A 22,607-nucleotide genomic window follows, 5' to 3' on the forward strand; every position below is an offset into this window, starting at 1 on the left:
ATCCAAAGGCTTCTTCTGGGTCTGGATTCAGAATTTCCGAGCAGCACCACCTGCTGGTCCTTTGCGTGTCTTACTCCTAGGCCCAAAATCTCTCTCTGCGGGACCCACACTCTTTCAGAGTCTTCTGCACCCAATTACAACTAAAGCAAAATACAAACCACTTGGAAGGGCTCAGGAAGTGAAACTGCAGATGCGCACAGGCAGGCGAAGGCGGGCAGCCAGCAGCGCGCTCTGGGGGACAGGGGAGCTAGGGAAGGGAGGAGCGGACGCGAGCGCCCGGGTGCGCGGCGCAGTTTCCGCCCCCCCGCGACGCGACGGGTGGTCACGTGATGGCCGCGCGCGTCCCCGGCCGCTGCGGGCTGTGAGGCCGAGGAGAAAAGACTGCGAGGCGGCCACGGCTGTGGCCTGAGAGGTGGGAGTCGGAGGTGAAGTCCTCACGGGGGCAGGGTGAAAATCAGCCACTCCGGGGTCCTAACTCGGTGAGAGGAGTGATGGCTCGCGGTGTCACCTCCAGCCGCCACACGCTCCGGGTCGGCCCTGCGCTCCGGGCCTGAGAGGGGCGGCGGCGGGGTCATGGGCCGGTACCGCGGCGGACGCCCTTGGGCCGGCGCGGCAGCCGCTGTCCACGGCGAGACGGGATGGGATGGGCCAGCTTAGCCCTTCCGGCCGCCCCCCACCGTAGCTGCTGCCGCAGGAAGAAGACTGTGACGGCTCTGCTTTGCTGGCCACCCGCCGCAGCCCCTGTCCTGGTCGTCGGCCCTGAGATGGTCACGGTCTGGGTGCGAGAGGCGGAGCAGCGGCCATTACTGCGCAGCCTCTTCCGCCGGGGTCCTCGTCGCTGCCTTCGTTGGCAGCCAGGTCCCTCTGATCTCCCCTGGCAGCTGTGTCCCTCTGGCCTCAGAGTTAGGGGCCGCTATGGTTAGGGGTGTATCCTGCTCCCTGTTTCCCGTTTAGAGGCCTCTACCCGGGCCTTGGGTTAGATCGCAGCCAGGGTGTCCAGTCCCTGCATTTCGTCTTTTCTCCGGAGCGTCTTTGGCTGCTCCTTTTTCTTCCTTCTCCCCCTCCCCTCGCTCAGTGTCTGGGTCTTGCCTAATACGAAAAGTAGTACCTCCACCTTGTCCTGGTTAAGCCCAGAGCTGCATAGTCTGAGTTGCTTTGATGATTATTAAAGCATCGGAACAACTAGATCTCTCCGTGCCAGTTGAGCGTCCTAAACCTCAGTGCATCTTAAAAGCGGAGGCTGTTGCTTTGTTCTTCTGGTCGCTGGCTGCGGAGTTCTCTCCCCACTCCCATCCCGTCTGACCGAGTGCGGGTCTCCCATTGTTGTCGCTATTTTACTTTTCCACAGGCTTCTTGCGAAAGGCTGCAAAATTGTTCTCAGTGTACACACACATTCTGGCAACTAGATCTTTTCCCTCGGTGTCCGTTTTCGTACGTGTTTTTATTTTTCCCGAATGCCAGTTTAGTGGGCATTTATTTCGCAAGTTTTCGGAAGTACGTGTATTTTGTTTAAGTGCTGTTTTTGTAATATTGAAGCGAATTGAAAGGAGACGAAAGCCAAAAAATGTTAGAAAACGCTTTGTCATTTTATGATTGACATTTAAGGTGCCCCCTCCCCCGTGTTTACTTTTTAAATAGGATGTGAAAGTATAAATTGGCATTGAGAGCAGTATATAATCACAGGATTTGGGAGGCCTAAGACTTTTTACGTAAGTGAATCTATATTTAGATGTTTAAAAGACGTGGTATGGTATATAGGACACATGAAGAAAATGACCCACACGAATAGAATTTATGATACGGCCTTTGATGTTTTTGTGACCAGCAGAATTATTTTTGATGAGTCTCTGGATGTTACAGAAACACATGAAAATAGGTCAAGTAAAGCTCATTTAAAAGAGAAAACCAGAAGAGTGAAAGCCACGCCAGAAATAGGTTTTGGGTGTGTTTATTTTAGCTTTGTAAGTCTTAAATTGGAGTAGTTTGTTAAGCCCAGTCTTTAATTTAGAATTTACGTTTCAAACGGGCCCCTGGAAGTTGTGGGCAAAATGAAAACAATGGTGGACATTTGAATGTTTTTGTTATTTACTGGTTGTTAAAAGCTTGATAATACTATAATCATCAGGAAATCATATTTCTAAAGAGCAGGCCACTAGACAAGAAGTGAGATAGAAAGGTAGACATATGTCAACTGGTAAAATACATTGTTTCAGTTTCCACCAACTTGAATTGCCAGAAGAATGGGACTGGTTTGTTTGTTTGTTTGTTTGTTTTAATGATCCAAAAATGATTTCTTGACTTGGAAGAAAAAGTCAAGAAATTAAACCTTCATATTTTTACAATATTAGTCTCTTTTTATGATATTAGTCTGTTTGAATATTATGTATTAGCAATTTATTAGCATAAAACACATAGTCTGACTGACACATAGTCAGTTGGATATTTGAATGCTTTTTTTTCCCAGTGTAGTAACAGAAGGCACTGAACCTTTTCCATTCTCTTGCATAGCTTCTGATTGTGCCTAAGGAACCCGAGTTTGTGAAAGAAACAGGCCGGATTAGGAGCACTCTTTGTGGGTGTGGAAGCTGTCTTACTAACATTCTGCTGCAACCCCTTATACTTATTGATGGACTATTTAGTGTTCATGGCTTATTACTTTTTCGGTTAATTAAAACAAAACCTGCTGTTAAATTGCTTAAAGTATTTAGAATTTAGAATTACAGAAGTATGGAGTGAGGTGAAATAACTAATAAGTCACGGGAGTCATGACTTGACCAAGGTCACATGGATAATTAGCAGCAGAACCTTTCTTTTTTACAGAATGGTTGCAGGCTATGAAACTTCAGTTTGATGTGATTAAAAGACAACTTTGCTCACATTCACATTTCATGTTTTATTAAAATGCAAAGCCCACTTTTTGGGGTAAAAATATGAAGGTTTAATGCTTGAGTGTGAAGATTGTGAAGGCTATATAGATAGTCCTCCAATAATGTTTTTTAAGGGAAGTGCTATACAGTAAGGGAAATTTTTTTTTAAAAGATTTTATTTATTTATTTTAAGAGAGGGTAAGGGAAAGAGAAAGAGGGAGAGAAACATCAATGTGTGTGGTTGCCTCTCATGTACCCCCTATTGGGGGCTTGGCCTGCAACCCAGGCATGTGCCCTGACTGGGAATTGAACCATTACCCTTTTGCTCTGTGGGCCAGTACTCAATCCCCTGAGCCATACCAGCCAGGGCAGGGAAATCATTTTTAAAAATAAAGTATTTAAAGCCCTGGCTGGCATAGTTCAGTGGATTGAGCGCAGGCTGGGAACCAAAGTGTCCCAGGTTCGATTCCCAGCCAGGGTACATTCCTGGGTTGCAGGCCAGAGCCCCCAGCAACTGCACATTGATGTCTCTCTCTCTCTCTCTCTCTCTCTCTCTCTCTCTCTCTCTCTCTCTCTCTCTCTCTCTCTCTCCCTCTCTCTCCCTCCCTCCCCTCTCTAAAAATAAATAAATAAAATCTTAAAAAAATAAAAAATAAATAAAGTATTTGACCCCATGGAGTTGAGAGTTTTCAGGAAAGATTTATTTCCCATTATGACTTGTGCTTTCTATAAGCTGAGTTTTAACGGGATGAGAGAGAAAGCTAAAAGTGGAAACATTAGGGCATTTAGTTGCATTTAGTTGGGACTCTTTTTTAAGAAATAGATGTATATGGTAAATTACAACCCATCTCTATTCCTTTTACTGGTCCTTCTCCTCTTCTTCCTCCTTCTCCTTCTTACCCCCACCTCCTTTCTCTTCCTTCCTTTTCCTCCTTCTCCGTATACCAAAAATTCAAATTAAAGTATTTTTCTTTTCTGTCACTGGTAGCTTTTATATAGAATACTCCTTTTTTATGTATTTTGAAATTAAACAGTAACAACTATTTTATTGTATTATTAGTAATTAAAAATACAGGAAGTCTTTAAATCTTTATAATTTGATATTTTAACTTGTATACGTATCTTTTTTGATTCTTTAAAAAGATATTCATTTGAATCTAGTATCTGAAAAATAAGCTTGATTTTTTTTTTACCTTGTGACTGACTTGAAAGGTAGAATTATAATTAATACTAGATGTTTTTCAGAGAAAATAATAGTATATGCAAATTATAGGAGTATAAATTTGATTGGCCAGAAGGTATAAATAATACAATATACTTCATTTTCAGTTATTAAAAATTGGTTGAGTGGGTAAATGATTTAAATTCACTGGTGATCTCTAAACTCCTTATTTTAAAATATAGAATCACTTTTTTATCTCCAGAGTTGTTAAGAGAGAGAAATACCTAATTTAGTTTAAATCTTTTCCCTTTTTTTGCTTTTGATGTTACCTTCCTATTTCTGTATAAATTTGCACCTAAAGAAGGAACCTTAACCCATTAACTAATTGGTATTTGCATGTCAAGATTTTTTGTAAATTTTACTGTAATAATCTGTAAGTTGTATTGAATTTGGTATATAATTTGCAAATCATTCATTGCAGCAGGAATTATGTATGTTTGAATTATTTATTTTTGCCACATTATTTCTGGCCTGTAGTTAGAATTACACTATTCTATCTTTGGTTGAAAGTAAAAGCCTCTCCCTCCCCACCCCCATTTAAGAAAAAAATCTTTGGTTTTAAATGTAGAAGTTTTGTGAGGGCTACTCCACATGTTCATTCTGAATATTACATTCTGTGTCTTATTTTGTGCCTATATAGTATTGTAAATTGCAGAGGCTAGAATTAATGGATTGGTTTGGCAGAATTGGGACCACCTAAATCTGTCAGATTGGATCACAACAGAATATGCAATTTTCTTTTTCATCTGTGCCAGCAAAAGTGTGGGTCAACTAATATGGAATTCATTTTCTTTATTTAAAGATTATTGTAGTAAATAGCCAGTTTTATGTTAAAAACTAATTGTTAATGTGTAAGATATTCAAAACCTGTACTGTCAAGTATTGTAGCCACTAGCCACATGGAGCTACTAAGCACTTGATATGTGGCTAGTCTAAACTGAATTGTGCTGTAAGTGTAAAAAACACACTGGATTTGAAAGAGTGTACACACACATTTAAGAGTATAAAAATAGCACATTAATAATTTCTTTACATTGAATATACATAGAAATGGTAATGTGTCAAATATATTAGGTTATATAATATACACATATATATTTTAAGATTTTATTTACTTATTTTTAGAGAGGGGAAGGGAGGGAGAAAGAGAGGGAGAGAAACATCAATGTATGGTTGCTTCTTGTGCACCCCCTACTGGGGACCTGGTCCACAACCCAGGCGTGTGCCCTAGACTGGGAATCGAATCAGCAACCCTTTGGTTCACAGGCCACCACTCAATCCATAGCCACAGCAGCCAGGGCAAATAAAATATATTATTTAAAATTAACTTTACCTGTTTCTTTTTATTGTTCTTAATACTGCTAATAGACTATTTGAATTTACACATGTGGTTTGCATCATATTTCTATTAGATATTGCTATTCTAGACCTTTTCTCTGAGATACAGTACACTGAAGACATATGTTTTTTTAAAGGTACCTGAGTTTTAATCCCATCTCCCACTATTGATTTTGGGTTAAATACTTGTGAACTTGGGTTTCCTCATTTATAAACTGGATTTAGTTATATCTCACAGGGTTTTAAATATTCAATGATATAGATCTAATAGTGTTTCCAAACTTTAATATGCATATGAAGCACCTGAAGATCTGATTCTGTAGGTGTGGAGTGGGGCTCCAGACGTTTCATTTTTAAGGAACTCCTAGCTAATACTGATATTGTTGGCTGAGGATCACAGTCTTCATAGCTAGTATCTAGATTACTACATGGATTTTTATTCATTTTTCCTTCCCTCAGTGGTTATTACTCATTTAGAGTCTACTTTGAAAATTACCCATATGTTATAGAAGTTGGAAAAGGTACCATAGGTTGCAAGATTTACTAAAATTGGTTTTATTCATAGATCTTTATCTGCATTCTGGAGAATTCATTGCCAGTGAACAGAGAGGTAAATCTTGTGCTTGTCAAAAGATGTAATGGTGGCTTGAATCTTACAAATGTAATAACTACTGCTGTTAGATTTTAAGTTCTTCAATGAAACATTTAGAACTTAGACATCTTTTTTGTGGCTGTGTGCCTTGTTCACAATTAGAACTCAAATGTTGTGATATGTGAATAAGTAAGTTTAGCTTTTTGATGTTTTATTTATCCCAACAGTTATTTTAGGAGGTTAGTTTTTCATTCATCCAAGAGATACCAGTTCAAGTCAATGGGCTCCAGCCTGGGCAGAAAAGAAAATGAGATTGGGAACTGGATAAAGGAAAGGTGGTGGTCAAGAGACTGAAGTCCCATGAAATTAAAAGAAAAGGTGTGGGAGTGAGTGAGTGAATGATCTGAAGGACCAGAAATTGTGATCTGAGAATGAGATTAAGATTTTAGAGAGGCCACAGTTTTAGGTGGCATCTAGTTCCAAATGTTGCCATTATCTTTTGTTGTTGGAGGAAGGGGGTGAAATTCTTTTAATTTAGGGTTTTAGGAATTGAAAACTGAGGACGGTGTTTCTCAGATTGTGTGTGAAGCCCTGCCTGCATCAGTATCACTTGAAGTAAGATTCCTGGGGTTCAGCCCACATCTATTGGCCTAGAATCTCTAGGGTTAGGGCCAGAGGATGCATGTTTTTAACAAGCAGCCTCAGAGGGACAGGTTTAAGAACCTCTAAGTTAGGTGTTGGATGATTCATTCTCAGGGATATTTAAATAGGTTCACAGTGATGTATCAGGAGTTAGCCTGAGGAAAATAACCAATAGGGAGAACATTAAGTCATTGCCTTAAAGGTTAAGGGAGAACTGTAGGTGATTATAGCCAGTGGTAGAGACTTCAAAGAATAAGTGTTTTGTTAAGAGTAATGATGTTAGAATGGTAGAATGTTTCTTCCTGTCCTGTGTGTGCAAATGGGCAGTTTCTCTTTTGAGTAGGAGTCTTCTGTGGTGCCCTTGAAGTTATAGGTGCCTAGAGGATAAAGAAAACGGGTTAGGTGGAGGGGGAATCGGGACACTGTAGTTCATATGTAAAGACTAAGTTGTAAAGTCAGAGTAAAACAAAAATTATTTAGAAACCCTATTTAGTTGGTTACTTTTGAAAATTATCTAGTTTTAAAACATTATTATTTTGTTGAACATTTCATAGGATAAACTAGTATTTTAAGGCCATATATCAAAAAAAGGTTTATCTTTAAACACTAAAATAATCCAGATTTTTTTAGTGAGATAGATTCCCACATTATGAGAGGCATATGGAACTGAAAAGAGATTTCAAGTTTTTCCTATCTTGCTATTACTTGAGGCCCTTCATTTCTTCACTCATTGTGTGTGCTTGATTCTAAGTTATATGTAATATGATGCCCTCTGCATTGGGCATGGCGAAGTGGAAGAAGGAAATAGGGAATGAGAAGAAAAAGGACTCATGACATAATGTTGTTGCCTTTGGATTCTCTGAACAGGAGACAGTTTGAGAAGTTTGGTATGGTTGTCAGCTTGGACATACATATAAATGGCAGGAGGTCTTAATGTGACGAGCTTGTCTCTGCACACAGTGTCTCCTTGTAGGAGGGCAATGGCTATAGAATATATACCATGTGGGCCGCTTTATCCATATGGAACTTGTTTCACTTAAAAATTGTTACTGTAGAATATAAATAATGAAAACTTGACTGTTTTAACCATTTTAATTCTATAGCGTCATTAATTTCATTTACAATGTTTTACACCCATCACCACTGTATATTTCCACAACTTTTTCATCACCTCAAACAAAAACTCTGTACCCCTTTCTCTAACCGCTGGTAACCTCTAGTCTACCCTCTATCTCTAAATTTGCCTATTTTTAATATTTCATATGAGTGAGATTATATATTTGTTCTTTTGTATCTGGCTTGTTTCACTTAGCATCATGTTTCAAGGTTTATCCATGTTGTAGCATGTATGAGAACTTTTATTTCTTTTTATGGCTGAATAGTATTCCACTTTTACATGCCATGATGTTTATCCATTCTTCTGTTACTGGGCACTTGGGCTGTGCCCACCTTTTGCCTTTGTGCATAGTTCTACAGTGGACATTGAAGTGCAAGTATCCGAGTCCCTGTTTTTAGTTCCTGTGGATACATGCCTGGCAGTGGAATTCTTGGGTCAAATGGTAATCTTACGTTTAACTTTTTTGAGGAATCACCAAGCAGTTTTCCCACAGTGGCTATACTATTTTTCATTCGCACCAACACAGTACAAGGCTTCCAATTTCTCCATCCTCACCAATGCTTGTTATTTTCTTTTTTGTTTATTTAAATTGTAGTCATCCAAGTAGATGTAAAATAGCATGTAATTTTGACTTTCATTTACATTTCCCTAATGACTAATAATATTGAGCATCTTTTCATGTACTTACTGTCCATTTCTAAGTCTTCTTTGAAGAAATGTCTATTCAAGTCTTTTGCCCACTTTAAAATTTTTCTTTTGTATTTTTGTTGTTGAGTTGTAGGAATTCTTTATATGTTCCAGATAGTAAATCCTTTTCATAGACATAGTCTTCCATAATGTATGTTGTCATTTTACTTGCTTGACAATGTCCTTTGATGCCTGAAAGTTTTAATTTTGATGAAATCCAGTTCGTTTTTTTTCTTTTGTTGCTCATGTGTTTGGTGTCACATGTAGGAATCCATTACCAAATTCTAGATTATGGAGATTTACCTCTAATGTTTTCTACCAAGATTTGTGTGGTTTAACTCTTACATTAGGGTTGTTGATCCATTTTGAGTTTATTTTGTATACGGTGTGAAGTGGGGGTCTGGGTTTCACTTTTTGCATGCAAAAATTCCATTGTGGCAGCATTTGTTGAAGAGACTACTCTTTCCCCATCACATAGAATCGGCACCCTTTTTGAAAATCAGTTGGCCTTCCATATATATGGGTTTATTTCTGGACTCTCTTTTACTGCCTCATTTGTCTCTTGTTATGCCAGTATGACATTGTCTTGATTACTGTTGCTTTGTGGTAAGTTTTAAAATCAGGAAATGTGTGTTTTCCAGCTTTGTTCTTTTTTATCCCCAATTGTTTTGGCTATTTAGGGCCCCTCACAATTCCATATGAATTTGAGAACTGGCTTTTCTATTTCTGCAAAAAATGCTGTTGGAATTTTTATAAGAATTTTTTTGAATCTGTACATAGCATTTTGAGTAGTATTACTATCTTTTATGTTCTTCCAATTCATGAACACTAGTTGTCTGTCCATTTATTTAGCTCTTTAATTTCTGTCAGCAGTTGGTGATGTTCATTCCTGGGTATTTTTTTCTTTTAGATGCTATTATAAATGGAATTGCTTCCTTGAGTTCCTTTTTGGATTGCTGACTGCTAGACATAGAAACAAAACTGACTTATTGTGTCCTGAACTTGCAACCTGCTGCTGAATTTGTGCTAGCTCTAGTAGCGTTCTTGTGGATTCTTTGGGATTTTCTGTATAGAAAATAGAGATAGTTTTACTGTCTCTGCAAATAAAGGTAGTTTAACTTCTTCCTTAGCAATTTGTATGCCTTAAATCTTTTCAAGTCAAATTGCTCTGGCTAGAACTTCTAGTATAGTTGTTGAATAGCAGTGTTGAAGGCAACATCTTGGTTTTCAAATTTTTTCACTTGTAAGATAAAATTTGCCACTGAATTATGTTAAATGAAAGGGTCATACATAATTAATTTTGTTGTTCTTAACTAGTCTGTAGAGAACTTGACGTTGAATTTTTTTCTTTTGCAGCACAGGATGAACCAGCAGTGGAAGAGCAAATACTGTAAAGTGGCTGCATGGCGGTAGAAATGACACCTTACTTTTGTGACGAGCACCTGTAGGGTCTGTAATAGAAATGTAAGTGTGGCATCGTGGTTTCCCAGGGCCATAGTAAATTATGTGTACTGGGATAAAATGAGTAAATTAAGTATCTGTCATTTCTCATTTTACAAAATGAGTGCTTTTGTATTGATTTTTAGATATTTTACTGAGTTAGCAATTTTATTTACATTAACTTATCACCAATGTAGGATTTCCAAAAATCTCATAAGTAAAAGTCTCTCCAAAAAGTGAAACTGAAGACAGAAAATTTGCTCATAGAAGGCTAAAAAACTAGAAAAATCTCCCAGTTTCTTCCCAGGTTCTATTTTCTTTTTACATAGTAACTTACTTAAATAACCATGCTAGGTAGACAGTATCAGCTTTTATAAATAAAGGAGACTTATGAGTTATAAAATACTAGTGAACTAAAAACTTGTTTTGCTAAAATAAATTGATTTTTTAAAAAATTTGTACATTATTACATTTTAATTTATATTGATTTCACTCTTATCCCCAGTTTTACTAGTTATTTTCTTATTATTTAGTCTTTATAAAATATGCTGTCAAATGTTATAGTACCTTGATCATGCCTATATTGAACTTCATTCTATTCTGGATGAAACATTTTTATACAATAAACATCATATTTACATCTCCCAAGGTAATATGAACACTGTCCTGCTTGATGTCACTAATGAAAAATGCAGTGAACCTTTCATAGACGTTTGTAGTCTCGGTGGTTACAGTGTTTAAAATACTGGACAAAAAAGTGACTCTTAGACATACTATTTCACATGTACTTCTAGTTTGATATATAACTACTGTCATCTACTTTTCCAATATGATGCTTTGATTATATACACTCATTAAAAGTGTGACCATATCATTCTTGTTGAGAATTTCATAAAAAATGAAATCAGTAAGCCTTTTCTTCATAATTAGGGCAGATATATCTTTTATTTAATTCTATTCATGTTATCTATCTATCTGTCTATGTATCTGTTATCTATCTTTTTTAATCCTGTAGTTCAGATAGTCTATGTGCTGGCTGTCAAGGACCTAGACTCTGGTCTGATAAGTGAGACATACATATATATATAATTAATAATTAAATAGTACAAGAAATGCCATAGTGAGGTAGCAATAAAATAGCTTTTGGAAAGCATTTATTCCATCTGAAGGGTTCAGGGTAAACAGAAGAACTTTTGGCATGATCTTAAAGAATCAATAGAATTTTAACAATCAGAAAATTAGAAAATATTTTTCAAGCCAAGGAGATGAGGAGGAGCAGACCTGCCTAAAACATGAAGGCATCTTAGGGGAGTCAGGAAGCAAGCCTACGTGGGAAAGTGGGGTGGGAGAAAGAGACCTTAAAGGAAAGGGAATGAGTGTTTGATTAGTACCTACTATATTGCCAGGTTCTTAAGTTGGTATTTTGATTATTGAAAGTAATCACTGTGAAAGATAGTAGTAGCTTTATTTACTGATAAAGAAATAGAATTAGATGAAGTTATTTTGTTAGTATTTACCAAATTCCTCTTTGGGACGTGTTCCTCTTTGGGACAGTTATTAAACAACACAGGTTTTTAGACTCTAACCCAGTTAAGTCCAGATTTCTAGGGAAGAACACATCAACTTATTCTTACCTTTAGGGAAGTTTGGGAAATGCTGTTTTGGTCAACATAGTGAAAATAAATGTAGAGCTAGGACTTTAACTAATTCTGTGTTACTCTAAAGGCTGTATCAGTGTAATTAAACCAGTGTTTAGGAATTTGCAGTAGATTATGTAGACAGTAGAAAACTATTAAAGATTTAGTAGTTTAGATACGATTGAACTAAGAAAAGACGAGCGGAAGAAAGGCTGAAGTCAGGGAGGTCACTTAGGAGGTCAGTATTTTGTACAGGAGGGTGTCCAGGAGCAGAATGTGGATCACTGGCTTTGGGGATAAGGGGAACACATAATAAAGAAGTTTCTGTCATAGAAAAGAGAATGGCCAAGGAATAAGGGAGCAATGAGAATGGTTCAAAGTTTTTTATAAGGTAAAGATCAAAGGAAGAAGATACAGCTTTAAACCAGCAGATATTTTGTTTTTAGTTTCATTTGGTTTCATGTGCCTGGAAAACACTAAGGGAGACTTTCTGAAAATGTAGGTCTGAGGTGGAACGGTTCTGGATATTAGATGTTGGGTGCCATGTAAGTATATGTATTTGGAATATTCAGTTGATTGTTTAGGTATAGAATGCAGTGTGAAAATAGGGCCTTTTTGAGGAATACTGGTATTTAAGGGAAGCTAGAGAAGACAGAGAAAATGAAATAGAAAGGAGAATTGGGAGAGAGTACCATCATGAAAATGAAGAGTAAACTTTTAGAAAAAGAGCCCTGACTGGTGTGGCTTAGTTGATTGGGCATAGTCCTCCAGTGAAAGGTCACTAGTTCGATTCCTGGTCAGGGCACATGCCTGGGTGGCAGGTTTGGTCCCCATCAGCGCTTTTATGAAAGGCAACAGATGGATGTTTTTCTTTCTTTCTCTTTCTTTCTTTCTTTCTTTCTTTCTTTCTTTCTTTCTTTCTTTCTTTCTTTCTTTCTTTCTTTCTTTTTCTTACATTTAGTCAGTTTATTTTTATTGTTATTTGTGCACTATATTTTTTGCAGAAGACACATAACTTGAGTACATGCAATATTTTGATTATATATCGAATGAAATATTGAAAAATATCGTATTATAACCAATTTTCTTTTACATAGTTGATTTTTACATTTTTAAGTTAGCTAATTTGAATTCTTTTTTTTAAAGATTTTATTTATTTATTTTTAGAGAGAGAAGGGAAGGAGAAAGAGAGAGAGAAACATCAATGTGCTGTTGCTGGGGGCCGTGGCCTGCAACCCAGGCATGTGCCCTGACTGGGAATCGAACAAATGTTTTTCTTTCATGTTAATATTTCTATCCCTCTCTTTCTCTCTGCCTTCCCCTCTCTGCAAAAAATAAATAAAGGCTTAAAAAAAAACTTAGGAAAAGAAATCAATGGTTAATAATATTCAGTGCAATATGATCATACAGATTTAGCCTGAAAGAGGTCATTACTAGACTTCACATGTAGTTGATTTTGAAATGTAGGGATAGAGAATATTGTTCAAAATCTTGGAGGAACTAACATGGTTTTAATACTAACAATTGATGGGTTATCTTGGAAAACAACTAGCAATGCCCCATCCTGAGCCAAGAGGATTGATAATAAGGAAGAGTGAAAATAAAGATAAATTTTGAGAATTCATTTTTACCTAATTTCTTAAGGATAAGGGAGTCCAGAATATCTCTTAGCTAAAAGATTAGAGGAACTTTATAATAGCCTGTTTGAGAACAGGGAAAATAAGATGTCTTAACTGAGTAAAAAGTTATTGATAGTAGGCTTGATGGTCTCTGGGAAAGCAAAATGGCTAATCACTGTGTGGTGCTCACAATTTATGCACCAAATATTTCACTACAAAGTGGAGATTTTCCTGAGTTGAAGAGTAACTTTTATAAGTCCTCTCCTTATTTGACCCTTTTTTTTGCAAGTGTCTCCCTCATGGCTTTTTTGGCAGTGGTCTCTCTTTATTCTCTATTTCTCTGTGACCATATTTTGCATCCTTTGCACTCTACAAGGGGGGACCCCAAAACCCCAGAATAAAAATTGTGTATTTATTCTTACAAGTTTAAACTTCAGTCACCTTCAAAGTACTATCCATTTGCTACAGTATACCCATGAAGATGTTTTTTCCACTGCTCAAAACAGTTCTTGAACTCGTCAGTTTTGATGTCTTTTAGTGCTTCTGCCATTTTTTGTTTTACCTTTTACGTATTGCCAAAATATTTCCCTTTGAGGACTTTTTTCATTGGGAAAACAAAAAAAAAGTTGCTCAGGGCGAGATAGAGTGAATAGGGAGCATGGGGCACGGGGTCCTGTCATTTTTGGGCAAAAACTGCTGAACACTCACCACTATTTGGGCAGGTGTGTTTGTAAATCACCCATCATGAAATGGGCAAATATGTTGAGTCTTCAAAAAAAATTCACTGAAGCCTAAGGCAGCTCCCTCACAACACCACCAGTTGGTGCACTGATACAGATGGGTTCCTAGAACACTCACCGAGAAGGGGAAGCCTATACTAAAAGGGGCCCACCTCCAGAAGATAATTCCCGGTTTCTTTGGGTCCCCCTCATATTTTTGCCTTACTTAGAAATATTGGGGTAATCCAAGGTTCTGTGATTGGCTCTTTTGTCTGCTGTCTCTACAGGTTTAATTTGGGCATTCATCCATTTTCATGTCTGCAAGAACCATGTATGTTGATTCATCAGTATTCTTTGAGCTTAGATTTCGTTGGAGTACAAGTCTAGTCGATTCAGCTTTCATCTACCTGTCTTCATCTGATGACTTCATAATTATCTCAGAATCATTATATCTGAGACAGAATTTTCTTTGAACTCTATCCTGATGGATATAGTACCACCATTCATCAGTAACCAATGTTTTTATTTCTGTTTCTTTCCTATTTCTCATTTCTGTTGTTGGAACCTTACATCTGCAACCTCCTTCCCATTATCTTATAAGGGATGAGTAATCCAGGTATTTGCACTATGCCACCAAGTCTTCCTTCAAACTTCTGTCCAAGTGATCTTGATAAATTACTAAACTTGGCTGTCACTTTCTTATACAAAATCCTTGTATAAGGATTAGAGTAAATTCCTCTTGCCTCTTTGGGGGTTCTAGGTAGACCAGCTTTATAGCGATTCTTGAACCCCTTGAAATTTTATGTAAGATTTCATCAGATTCTTAGTAAGTTTGTGACCTAAGAATTTTTAAGAATCATTGGTATTTAGAATAAATGTTTAAATTTGTTAAGATAGCATAATGTACAAGGTCTTTGCAGCACTTATTGCATAGTACATTTCATCCATTCAAAATGTATTTATCCCATCCCTGTTAGTTACCATTCCTTTCTTTTTGCTCTCTGGTGTCTGTTATGCCTTTTGTTAAACTAATCAGTAATGCATGTATGTGTTCATTAACTTATCTGCCTCTACACTTTGATGGCAAGCTTTTGCATCTCCTTCCTAGTGCCATAGGCATTTTGGATGCTCACATACTCTTCTATGTTCAAAATGGAAAGGGAAAAAGGACATATTGAAAGTGACAGAGCTCTTGAGGCAGGCAATATAAATTTCATTCCTTTATCACTTTGTGAAACTTCTTAGTAACTCCTTGAAGCTCTACCTTAATATTATTGATGGTGGTACTTATATTTGGACAGTCATAACTATTGTGGAGGCCATCTCTGTAGCATTTAAGAGTGCAGGCTGTGAAGTCATTCAACTTCTAATGTAATTTCAACTCCTCTCACAGTTAAGTAGTAGTTACATTTATACAGTCCTAAAATTATTTCAGCCCTTTGAAGGCAACTGTGAGGCTGATGTGGCCCCTGGTGAAAATGAGTTTGACACCCCTGATTAAGAGGACTTAGGAATGGTCATTTTTAAATTTAAATTTGAAAGTTTCATTTTTAACTTGTATTAAACTTTAAACTCTTTGTATTCTAGGAGGGCTAAAGATTTAAGGAATTTTTTTTTCTTTTAAAAGTAGTCAAAGTTTGGGGAAGGAAGATGACATTCATTTTTGATAGCTTTGGACTTACCAAAGGTAGTATGTTAACTTACTCTTTGTTTCCTTTTTGTTGTATTTATAATTAGATTCTGAGCTCAGACTTTAAAAAATCTGGTTTTTAATATTTGAAATTTTTATTGCTGTCTAAAAAGTTATTCAATACAATGCAAGCTAAAGACCTTTTTCATTTATAGTAATTTTACCTTTTGACTAGATGTCTTCAAGAAGATTAAACAAAATCTAAGTACTTAGTGGTTTTCCGTATTCCTCTAAGTCTTCTATGGGAAGAAGAAGAATGGGATTTGTGCTTCAAAGTTATAATATCACAATAAAATCCAGTTATATGTATGTTCTTTAGTAGAGTTGAACTAACTGTACTCCAAATTTTTACATATTAAGTTATTCTTAATTTAGTAACCAGGAAATAGATTCCCTTTTTTGAACGACCACTGAAGTTTCCAAAGACACTTATTGGTTAGAGAATACCTCTCATTGATTAGCATTAACTCTTTTTCAAACCGTTGCTCTACAAAAGAGGGGCGAGGCATTTCTTATTTACATATTGGTATGATCCTCTGAACACATTAGCGTCTGACCTATTTGAAGGTCATTGAAACTATGCAAAATAGAGACTTTGTAGGAAATTAAAGTAGTGTGTCTTATGTTTTGAAGCATGTCTTATGTTTTATAGGCAGTCTAGTAGTTTGGGTTGCCTTGTCTTTACCTTGTCATATCTTAGTTTTATCTTGTGCACTCTATGTGCCTCATCCAGAATTATGTGAGATGTAGTTACTAAGTTTTTTCTCCATTTCTTAGTTAGACTAACAGTATAGTTGGTGGGCTAAGGAGCAGAATTTCAAATCTGCTATGCTAAAGAGGTAGTTGAAAGTGCTTCAGGTGAAATAATGAAGCTTTAGCTGTCTGTTGTTTGTTTTCTGATGAAATTTATCCAGCTTTACTTCATTCTTTGAGAAATGTTTTCTAATGAGAATGCCTGCCCAAACAGAATTGTGCCTTTACAAGTATGTTATTTTACAGCTCATACTTTCCCTTGGGGTGGTTGTAATTGCTTCTCTTTTTTTTTTTTTTAAGTTTTTAAATTATATATTTAGGTTTATCCATGCATAGAATAAAGATTATGTAAGATATTGATTATATTAAGCAGGGTGGAGAGTGATGTTTTCAGATTGAAAACTTCCCTTTTTGCAGATGAGCTAACCGCATCTGATGAAAAATTGACTTTTTGTGTCAATTTTACTTAAATATAACAGGGTTTTGGATTGTGCATTTTTTAAAAGTATTTGTCAAAGTTACATGTTCTATGTTTTGTTTACATTTTACCAGGCTTTTGTTTTTTTTTTAATTTTACACTTACTCATTCTGCCTTCTGATTACTTTATAGCTTCACCTCCTGCCTTTCCGTCGGTTGTTTGACTCAATGCCTTGCACATGTCTCTGCCTTGAGTCTCCTCCACTCCCGGCCTCCTGCACCCTAAACTTTCTAGCCTATACCCATCCTGTCATCTCTCTCATGATTATTACTTTTAATAAATATCTAACACATTTTCATTACTGCAGGAATCAAATGCCATATGATTATATGCTTGCTTGCATGTATGTTTGCCTATTTTATAGCATGGATATGTGTCCTGCACATCTTTAGTTCTATCAGTGCTCTCATTGTACATGGACCATAGGAGTCGCGTAATAAAAGTTTATCTGAATCAATAAAGCAGAAGTCCCAAATTCTATGCCAGTGTATAGCCTTCATACATCCAGTTTGACAAGTCTTTGTCTTTCTTTTTTTCCTCTCTTCTCTTCAGGGCAACTTTGGCATTCATGTCATTTTCTCTCTTGGGCTTACATGATTGTAACATCAGTAGAGCTTTAGTGATTACAAAGCTTTTTTTTTTTTTTTTTGCTATTCTCACCTAAGTTTTATAAACTGTGATTATGCAGGTGAGGAAATTTAGACTAAGGGTTTAACTGAGTGCCTAAGAATATATAAGTAACAGGGAGACCAACACTCAGGTTTTTAGATTTATTGTCCTCTGTTGGTTTCATTGTATAACACTGCCTTTATTCAAGTTATCCTTTCTCCCTTGGCCATCTGCAGTGTTTCAGTATATAGTTATCAGGGTGCTGCTTCAGGGTTGATCTTTAATTGTACTGACAGAATTTTTATACATTTCAAAGGTATGTGTAAGTTAACACTTAGGGAAAAAAGTGTCTATCAGTCAGCTGGTCTAACTTAATATTATGATTTTTAAAAAAGATTTTATTTATTTATTTTTAGACAGGGGAAGGGAGGGAGAAAGAGAGAGAAACATCAATATGTGGTTGCCTCTCGTGTGGCCCTCATTGGGGACCTGGCCCGCAACCCAGGCATGTGCCCTGATTGGAAATCAAACCTGCAACCCTTTGGTTAGCAGCCTGTGCTCAATCCACTGAGCTACGTCAGCCAGGTAACTTAATATTATTGAAAATAGAAACCCCCACAACTTATTTCATAATGCAATGTATTCATATTTTTCTTAGGGAAACATTCATTTTCTTAACAAATTTTTGAGTGTTCTGTGTCTGCCATACACTGTATGGGAATACAGACATGATCCAAGAGTGACCTATTCTCTGCCTTTATAAAGCCCACCCACCTATGAGGAAACTGACATTAACAAAATAATTCCACAGGTAGGTGTAACACTGCAATTCTGTTAAGTGCTATGAATGAGAAGTGCACTACCGTAGGGGGAAAAAAAAAAGGTGATTTGACCCAGTCATGGAGGCTTTGTCAAGAGGGATGTAATATGGGAAATAGTTTGCCCGTGGAGAGTTGGGGAGGCAGGAAGTGAGAAAATGTTCCATATGGAGAAAAGCTATTATTGGAGAGAGTAGCCAGTGTGGCTATCAAGGCAAGAAGTTTCAGGTGAGATGAGGCTGGCGTGGGAGTTGGGGTCCAGACCATTCAAGGCATAGAGATCCTGGTCTTTATCCTAAAATCAACTTTTTAAGCAGGTGGTAAGGTTGAACCAATTAAAAGGCATACATAGTTATTAAAGAGTGGTCACTTGGTGGCTAGGGAAGTGTAGAGATGGATGATAGTAGATGATTCGGGAGATAGATGATAAAATGTTGGCTTGCTGATGTTTTGGATGGGAAAATGGTAAGAAAAGAGCAGTTTCAGGTACGGATTTCTAGCTTGGAAAAGCAGATGGTGGTGCTGTTAAGGAGTAAATGAGGAGGAAACAGGTCTTGAGTTTAGTTTTTGTGCCTCCATGGCATTGGAGAAGAGATCTAAAATGGGCAATTAGAACTATAGGTCTAGGGCTGAAAAGGGAGACCTGGGCTGGTGATACCAATTTGTGAATCATTTGTATATCGGTAACAACTGAAGCCATTAGAATAGATAAGGTCATTTTGAAAGAGTACAGCAGGAAGAGCATATGTGGTTTAGAAAATGTCACAGCAACAAAAAGAGGCTGTTAGAGTGTTTCACAAAGAGGGAATGAAGTGACTGGTTTAACCTGTGCTTTCAGATTCACAGCAGGGATAGGGAACCTCTGGGATTGCAGCCATTTAGTCTTAGTTACATATGGTGTACTTGTCAAGGACCAAAAGTATATTAACATAGGGTAATATTTGCAAAATTGACACCATTAATATCCTAAAAGGCTACAAAATCATCACTTTCTGTAATGGTCATCTGAATTACTTTCAGCCATTTTTTTTTATTCCTGCAACTGCTTTCCAGACTGATTGTTGAAGTCGGTCTAGAATGGACTACATTTTTTAAATCTTTGCATTTAGTTCTGTCTTACACGGTGTATGACTGAATAAAATGGTATATTTATTTAAAATCTATCTGTACCTTAATTGTATTTTTTTATTTTAGGCTTAACATTTGTGAGCCTTATTAACCCCAACAAGCAAAAGTCAATGGTATACAAACCAAAAAGATTTTTCTACACAAGAGTTTTTTCCTGTATTTTCATTTTTGTAACCCCATTGTCTAGTACATGGTTTACATAGGATAGGTGCTTTGTAAGTTTTTTCTGAATTGTTGAATTAAAAGTTAAAACAGATTTTTAACATATGTATTTTCTTTTATTTTCTTAGGATGGCTGGCTGTGGTGAAATTGACCACTCAGTAAACATGCTTCCTACCAACAGGAAAGCGAATGAGTCCTGTTCTAATACTGCACCGTCTCTAACTGTCCCTGAATGTGCCATTTGTCTGCAAACATGTGTTCACCCAGTCAGTCTGCCTTGTAAACATGTTTTCTGCTATCTGTGTGTAAAGGGAGCTTCATGGCTTGGAAAGCGATGTGCCCTCTGTCGACAAGAAATTCCTGAGGATTTCCTTGACAAGCCCACCTTACTGTCACCAGAAGAACTCAAAGCAGCAAGTAGAGGGAATGGTGAATATGCATGGTATTATGAAGGAAGAAATGGGTGGTGGCAGTATGATGAACGCACTAGTAGAGAGCTGGAAGATGCTTTCTCCAAAGGTAAAAAGAGCACTGAAATGTTAATTGCTGGATTTCTGTATGTTGCTGATCTTGAAAATATGGTTCAATATAGGCGAAATGAACATGGACGTCGCAGGAAAATTAAGCGGGACATAATAGATATACCAAAGAAGGGAGTAGCTGGACTTAGGCTGGACTGTGATGCTAATACCGTAAACTTAGCAAGAGAGAGCTCTGCTGATGGAGCGGACAGTGTATCGGCACAGAGTGGAGCTTCTGTTCAGCCTCTAGTGTCTTCTGTAAGGCCCCTGACATCAGTAGATGGTCAGTTAACAAGCCCTGCAACACCAACCCCTGATGCAAGCACTTCTCTGGAAGACTCTTTTGCTCATTTACAGCTCATTGGAGACAGCCTGGCTGAAAGGAGCCACAGGGGGGAAGGAGAAGATCGTGAATTACCATCTTCAGGCAGGGTACCAGCACCAGATACTTCCATTGAAGAAACTGAATCAGACGCCAGTAGTGATAGTGAGGATGTATCAGCGCTTGTTGCACAACACTCCTTGACCCAACAGAGACTCTTGGTTCCTAACACAAACCAGACAGTATCTGATCGAGCAGATCGATCAGGAACTGATGGATCACTAGCAGGGGGTGTAACAGTGAGTAGCACTGTTAGATCTAGAAGGCCTGATGGACAGTGCACAGTAACTGAAGTTTAAATAAAAAAACTTTTCAGCTCCACTCAAGGTTAAAATGAGTATCTGTAAATTTCTGCCCACATAACATTATACTCATCCCTAATAATACATTTTGGGAGTTGGGGTGGGAAGGGGTATAGGAAGGATAGATCTGTAATTAAAATGTCTAACATGTCTCTGTTGAGAAATTTATTTAATATAAGGAACTTGGGTGTTAATAGTTGAGAGTCGTTTAGTAATAAACCCAGTTTTCTTGAGGTCTGTTTATAGTTTTTAAAGATTTCTAAAGTTCTTTTGGCCGGCGTGTGTGTATTATCTGTGCATTTAATCGTCCCATCTGACTCTTGCATTTTGTCTTACTTTTCTGCATGGATTGACTTAAAACCATTAACTAAAATTTGGCACCTATGAGATGTCTGGTATCAGTTTTAACAGGAAGCTTAATGTGAGAATACATGTGAATTTGGGATTTAAAATAGACAAAAACTTTAATAGTAAAGCTACTGAAATGGAATGTAAAGAACACCTAATAACTTAATGTTCCATAATCTTGTCTGTAACACATTTCATGGCGTCCCCATAGACTTTGCTGTCTAGTCCTTGTAATTTGATGTTTCTCTTGATCCACAGTTTTCTTTTTGATTACAAAATTTATAATTTAATAAATACTAGAGTTTATCAAAAGTAAATTGTCTCTTGCTTAGGTCTGGAAAGGGGATGGAGACATTTTGACATCTGTGGCCAAAGGCCACTAAAAATGTGGTCATTTCAAGTGGTGGTGTTCAGATTAAACAAGTCACCTGCTCAGAGAAGTCTGTTTTTTTCATAGGAAGCATTTAAACAGAATCTGCAGGCAGTGTGCATGGAGTAAATAAACTTGGAACTAAACGAAAAGCCTATGAGATGAATTTCTTAAATAATTGTAGTAGAGAATATGATTTTTTTCCTGCCAGTCTTCATTAGCAGTCTAACACCCATCTGAATTAAATTAAATGCTAGGCTTACTTATAAACAGTATTCATAGACACAAATTCACTTTATACAAAACGCTGTAGAACCTGTGGCAAAGTAGGAAGTATTGGGTTTACTTGGTAACTCAGAATTTGATTCTGCAAAAAAGTAATGTAAGTTGGTCTTACTACATTTTCCTAACTCAAAACAGTAGGATCTTGTTGATGAGGCTTATGTAAGTGTTTAATATGATTTTGAAGTGTGAATTGAGTTTTACAAATAGCAAATAAAAACTTTCACTACTTTGAAATTATCTTTTACCTCTATGATGTTAAAATTGGGACTTAATTCTTTGAATTATGATTTTTATAGTCTGTTATTGATATAAGCACAAGTTTAAGCTGTGTGTTTTTATTAAATTTAGTTTTAAAAGTTATAAAAGAAGAAAGGCTAGCTACTTTTCAGGATAACCATAGAAATCTGATGTACAATACAAATGTAGGTTACAGAATGCTTGTGTCGCTTTGAGCCTCAGGCAGTCTTGGTAGAAAGTTAAACTTTATTACACGATAGTAAAATTTAAAAAACAGCAGAAAATTCCAGGGCACACAAATGAATGGCCAGTTTTGTAGTCAGTAGACATTCTACATGGTGGCTATCCTTGTTTAGTAGGTAATTTAAAACAGAAAATTATTAGAAACATCAAATAAATAAAACTCCAAATTTGTAGGGGGTGAGGTGGGGAGCATCTTTTATTCTCCATGCCTTCTTAGAGCACAAAATGATTGATGATACCTTTTCTTGTCTCCACTTTTGTTCTTTAATTTCAAGTTTTATTAAGGTTGTTTTTTGTTTTTATAAATTATTTTCCAGGTAAGGAAGGCATAACAAACACTCAATAAAAATTACCCCAGGAATATGTTTTGTGTAGAAATTTTTTTCCTTTTAAAAACCA

At 37.0% G+C, this 22,607-nt stretch overlaps 1 protein-coding gene across 6 annotated transcripts; it reads left to right on the forward strand.

Moving 5' to 3' along the window:
- The first annotated feature begins 255 nt into the window (after nucleotides 1–255).
- On the forward strand, nucleotides 256–22,294 carry RNF146 (ring finger protein 146). Of its 6 annotated transcripts, none has more exons than XM_045842585.1 (3): nucleotides 256–412; nucleotides 9,822–9,929; nucleotides 19,648–22,294. In XM_045842585.1, coding segments are annotated over exons 2-3 (1,077 nt in total). In that variant the 5' UTR covers nucleotides 256–412; nucleotides 9,822–9,927; the 3' UTR covers nucleotides 20,723–22,294. The 6 variants fall into 6 exon arrangements, with proteins under 6 accessions (XP_045698541.1, XP_045698543.1, XP_045698542.1 ...); XM_045842587.1 differs by having other exon boundaries at nucleotides 297–412; nucleotides 9,827–9,929; XM_045842586.1 differs by having other exon boundaries at nucleotides 310–479.
- Nucleotides 22,295–22,607: the final 313 nt, after the last annotated feature.

This window comes from Phyllostomus hastatus, unplaced genomic scaffold, assembly GCF_019186645.2.
Source record: "Phyllostomus hastatus isolate PE091 unplaced genomic scaffold, TTU_PhHast_1.1 phas_contig_40, whole genome shotgun sequence".
In the NCBI taxonomy this organism is placed as follows: Eukaryota; Metazoa; Chordata; class Mammalia; order Chiroptera; family Phyllostomidae; genus Phyllostomus; species Phyllostomus hastatus.